Source organism: Verticillium alfalfae, genomic scaffold, assembly GCF_000150825.1.
Source record: "Verticillium alfalfae VaMs.102 supercont1.3 genomic scaffold, whole genome shotgun sequence".
Classification (NCBI taxonomy): Eukaryota; Fungi; Ascomycota; class Sordariomycetes; order Glomerellales; family Plectosphaerellaceae; genus Verticillium; species Verticillium alfalfae.
The window spans coordinates 1037748-1042677 of NW_003315036.1; the positions used below are offsets into that span (position 1 = coordinate 1037748).

The 4930-nt window shown below is 57.4% G+C and overlaps 1 protein-coding gene across 1 annotated transcript; it reads right to left on the reverse strand.

The window, feature by feature from the left end:
* Nucleotides 1-811: 811 nt before the first annotated feature.
* Nucleotides 812-1796, reverse strand: VDBG_02839 (enoyl-CoA hydratase; the record flags this gene model as incomplete). The annotated part of the gene is made up of 3 exons (XM_003006654.1): nt 812-1360; nt 1466-1563; nt 1658-1796. 3 exons carry the CDS (start codon nt 1794-1796, stop codon nt 812-814), a joined length of 786 nt encoding a protein of 261 aa, XP_003006700.1.
* Nucleotides 1797-4930: the final 3134 nt, after the last annotated feature.

The window sequence follows — 4930 nt, forward strand, 5'->3', positions numbered from 1 at the left end:
GGCGGGGACCAAACAGAAACCCCGGCCGACCGGGGGGGGGGGAGCTTGCGAGGAAAAGAACGTGGGAATGGGTATTAGGGATTTCCTCGGGCTGGAGAAGCAAAGCAGGTTGGCGAACCATTTTTCATCAAAGAAGACGGGACTGCAGATGGTGGGGATGCAGGCGGCAAGGCGGCAGGCGGTGGGGCAGTGGAAGGGAAGGCGGGGCAGGTGCTCCTTGCGCTTGTGCTTGAGCTCTTGCTGGCGTCAGGCGCTGGCGCCGGCGCTGGTGGCGGGGCTCAAGAGGCTAGGCGCAGGAAGGAGGGCCTCGCTTGGGCGCGCCTGCATCATCCTCATGCATCTCCTCGTGTTCGTCCTATGGGCAGTTTCTTGCTGGATACTCGCATTTCATCTTGAAGCATCTTGATGGCATGTCAAGTTGAGCTGCTCGCATGTCTGCAGAGATTAAGCTTGGATCTGTGAACCAGTGGTCGCCGCACTGGCCTCTGGGTTGAGTGGAGAGGCTCTAGGTACTCAGGTACCTTACCTAAGTACCTAAGGGTGGGTAAGTACCTACCTACCTTTAAGGTACCTTAGGTAATCTGCGAAACCAGATGCACACCTCCAGCCTCGAGGCACCAATGCGCATCAACTAACTATCTTACACTTCCGCACTGTCTGTCTCGCTGCTCAAGTATCGATCAAATTGTCCTGGCTGCCCATATATCCCAGACATCCGAGGACTAGGTGACTGCCTGCATCTGTATTGTGCTCTATCGTGATTCATCGCAGTAGCAGACAACCATCGTTTTCTTGCTGCTCTCTGCCCCAGCTACGAGTGCGTCCACTCGGCCTTCTTCTTCTCGGCGAACGCCTTCATGCCAATCTTCTGGTCGTTGCTGCCAAACAGGCTGTGGAAGACGCGCCTCTCAAACTCGACGCCGTCCCGCAGCCCGAGGTCCTGGCTCTTGTTGACGACCTCCTTGCACGCCTGGACGGCGACGCGCGAGTACCCCGCCACCGTCTCGGCCGTCTTGAGCGTCTCCTCCATGAGGGCCTCGTACGTCGGGAACGCGCGCGCGGCGAGCCCCCACTGCGCCGCCTCGACGCCACTGAACGACTTGCCCGTGAGGATGAGCTCCATGGCCTTGGACTTGCCAATGGCCCGCGTCAGCCGCTGGCTGCCGCCGGGCGCCGGGGGATCGTGCCGAGCTTGACCTCGGGGCTGGCCAAAGTTGGGCCCCCTCGGTGCAGTAGAGCACGTCGCACATTCATGGCGAGCTCGCACCCCGCCGCCCAGCGCGTGGCCCGACACGGCCGCGATGATGGGGCTTTCTTGGCCTCGGTCGTCCAGCAGCGGACCCCGGACTCGATTAAAGGCCTTGGTGTTAAGCCTCGGAGAACGTCAGCGGGCGCCATTCTCCTTTGATATCGGCCGCCCGCCGGCAAAAGGCCTTTTGCGAGCCCCGTCAGCACAATGACCGACGTTGTCGTCCGACTCGTTGAAGGCCCGCAGCGCTGCGTTGAGCTCGTTGATGAGGGGCGTGCAGAGCGCGTTGAGCGCCTTGGGGCGGTTGAGGGTCACTGCCGGTAGCGAAGTTTTGCGTCAGCGATGGAACATGATTTGTGAAGAAGACTCGCCGCCTTTCTTGCCTCCCTCCCTCCCTCCCCTACGCACCTTGTCCGACGCCGGGCTTGGGCTGCGACACCTGGATGTACTCGTAGTTGGCGCTGGCGAAGCCGCGGGCGGCCATGCGCGGCAGCGTCGATGGCTGCAGCCTCGAGGCCACTGGGCGGACGTAGCGGAGAGAGTTCATTGTGGTTGTTGTCTACAACGGTGTTTGGACTGATTTTCTTTGCTCGGCGGCAGTCGAATTGGGTTTGTGCTTGGACAGAGTCCTCCGATCGGTTGCTGCTGGCGGTGATGGTTGAATTGCCGAGGAGGAGGATGGCAGTTCGGACCTCGTCGACAATTGGAGCTTCAATCGCTGGGAGCGTGGAAAGCATCGGCTCAAAGCCGAGGATACACGGGGTAATGACATCCCCTAACCGGGCGGCCGTCAACGCTGCGTCACAGCCTCCACATAGCGAGCTGCCGTTGTTCTGATTGGGCCTGCTCCTTAGGTAGGTAGTGAGGGGACGTGTGCTGTACGCCTAGAAGTGCTGTGAGCATGTTACACAGCAGGGCACGTGAAGATGCTGACTGAGGATGCACAGGGATTTCAACGTCTGAGGCGGAGTATACTCCGGGTCGTTGAAGCTTCGAATAGACAGCACGGGATTCGCGACATGAGGAGCTTCACGACCGAGCTCTACACAAGAAAGAAAAAGTCGGAACACCACAACATTATGCTGGATAATATTTTGGGTGGCACTTGAGACCGTGGTACATGTGAGTACAGCCATTGGCAGGACATCGAAGGAGAATAGCTCTTCCTGTTTGTGTTTCAAGATGCTCTGCTGTCCATAACCTACGAGACAAGGCTTTCTGATTTGGAGCAAGGCTTCCGTCTCTGAATGGATGTGGTTGAGCGTTTAGTTTGACTGAAGTGCTTGATGTGAAGAATTTTTCGTGGACCTGCCGCGGCAGCTAACAATCAGCACAGCCAATTGGTTCACCGCCAGCCTAGTGAGGCTTTTTGCTTTAGACCAAGGGGGTCGCGAACTTGCATGAGATATAAAAGATGGGATTTTGAGAATGTCCAAATGACAAGCTGGGCCACCCAGTCATTGGGTTTTGTTGAACCCTATCGAGGTACTTGGAGTTCATGGACGATCCTGAACTGCCTGCCAACGAGGGTTTGCTGAGAAGCTCGCCAGCAGAACGGGTCTCCAATGGCCTGTCAGCCTAACTCCACGCGATGATAGTCCGACTTCTAGCGGAGATCTGCCAAAACTTTCCCACTAGCCCGCCTGAAGTTCAAGGCAAGGGATCTATCTTGACGAGCTGCGAAGCGCAAATGAGGCCGGTTCCCTTGCTGTCGTGTTCCACGGCCTCATCAGTGAGCGAGCAGCAAAGACCATGCTGATACCTATTTCACCTGACAGATTCCGCGCCTGACCTCGTCTAACAATTGTGCGAGTCCGCATGGGACTGACTCTCGTCGACAGCAAAGACTGGACAATCTCGTGTCCGTCCTCTCTTCCCCTTGCCTGATTCTGTGTCTCCAGTGCCTGCAGCGGGGCAGATGCCCCTGGATCCCGCATGACTTTTTTTTTTTGGTGCTGAGCGAGCTTTTTGTCGGTTAGTGCCTGGGTCTGGATTTGGGCCTGGACCTAAGAACCTCTGAATCTCTCCTGTGGCGGCGGGCCCAACCGATGAGGCTGACGGTCGTGAACCCGCTCAACCCCGTGGGTGGAAATTGGGGCACCCTTGTCCCTTCCCAGGCTCATGTGGCAGCCAGGCCATCCCGTCCCGTCCATCCATCCACCTATCCACCCACATTCACTCATCAATCCATCCCTCACACAGACACGCCTTCATGGGTGCCTTGCTCTTCCCAATGCTTCGGTCAGTGGCTTCACAGCGCCTCCCAAGATTGCGTGCGAGTTGGTGCTACGTTGGCACTGCAAGCGAGCACATGCCACACCTCGGATGCGAAGATCCTATTACCGGGATCGCCTTGACCTGACCTACCTACCTACACCTGCCTGCATTGCCTGCCTCTAGAGAGGTCAGGTACCTTGGGAAGAGGAAACCCTACCTGGCAACCAGATTCTCCCGATCCATCTCTCGGCATCAGGAAACACTGCGAGAGCGGCGCACAGCACACCGCTGACAGCTGAAGCAACGCATGAAGCCGCCCATGTACGGCGACGTCTGATCCCCTCAACCAGATCAGGCATGATGGGTTCGATCCCTGCACACGGAAGAGCTGAGCCGCGAAACGCCTGCTCGCGTGTTGGGAGACTTCAAAAACACACTCAGCCCCATGGATCCCTGCCCCGTTCGCTTTGTGCTGTGAATCAAACATGGGCTCACTGATGTCGGACGCCATTTCTTTTCGTGTGCAACTCATGCCATGGCAGTCCTGCCACATGCTGTACAGGTTCCTCGTCACTGCCGCCTGCCATGGGCCGTGTTCTTGTGAGACATAACTTCAATATCCAACACATCATCATCTGATCTTCCGAGGCGCGTTCGACAACCCCATCTTCAACATGTGGTGGACGCCGGCGGCAGCAGCAACTCGACAAATCAGATGCTTCAGAAACTGGCTATCTTCCTCCCACCAGGGCACCTCTGACAGGTCAACGTCGGAGCACTATTGACTGCACCCGGGCCAGCGGTATATCGAGCTCCAGACCGTCATCGCTCGGACGACGCGCGCGCGTGGTGTGGGAAAAAAAGGCACCAGAGGCACAATAGGAAGAGCCCGTCGGATTGCCGAGATGAGCATATCGCAAGTGGCGAGCTGAGTGCTCTGCTCGCTCCATATGTGGTTAGTATCCACCCCAGAGACCAGCCCGGCGCTTGGGCATCACTCGCACCTCCTGTCAGGGGGAGTGGACGATTAGGTCTCTCGTGGCGCTGAACAAGGACATCATGACTACGGTACCGAGGAAGAGCCATCCCCTGATGAGGTGGCTGAGAAAGCTGGCGGTGACCCCTGGAAATTTCCGAGATGCCCCGGCCGGGATCAGATGTCTAAGTAAGGGATCGCCCCCTTTGCCTGCCAACAGGGGTAACGACAAGAACAAGACGCGATTCGCTGTGGACCTTAAGCTTATGCTCTTCAAGCTCTGACGTTCTCCCTTTTGAGACTAAGAGCTGAGACTAGCTGCACATGGCAACTTCAATAGCCTCTGCGCTTTTCTCTTGGCGGCACTCGATACTGGATACAGGCAGTGCACACATCGTGACTACACACAGCTTGAGACTCTCGCCAACTCGTCTAGACTCCATGCCCTGGTCACATCTGAGCCCCTGCCAGGCGCCGAAGCCGTCACT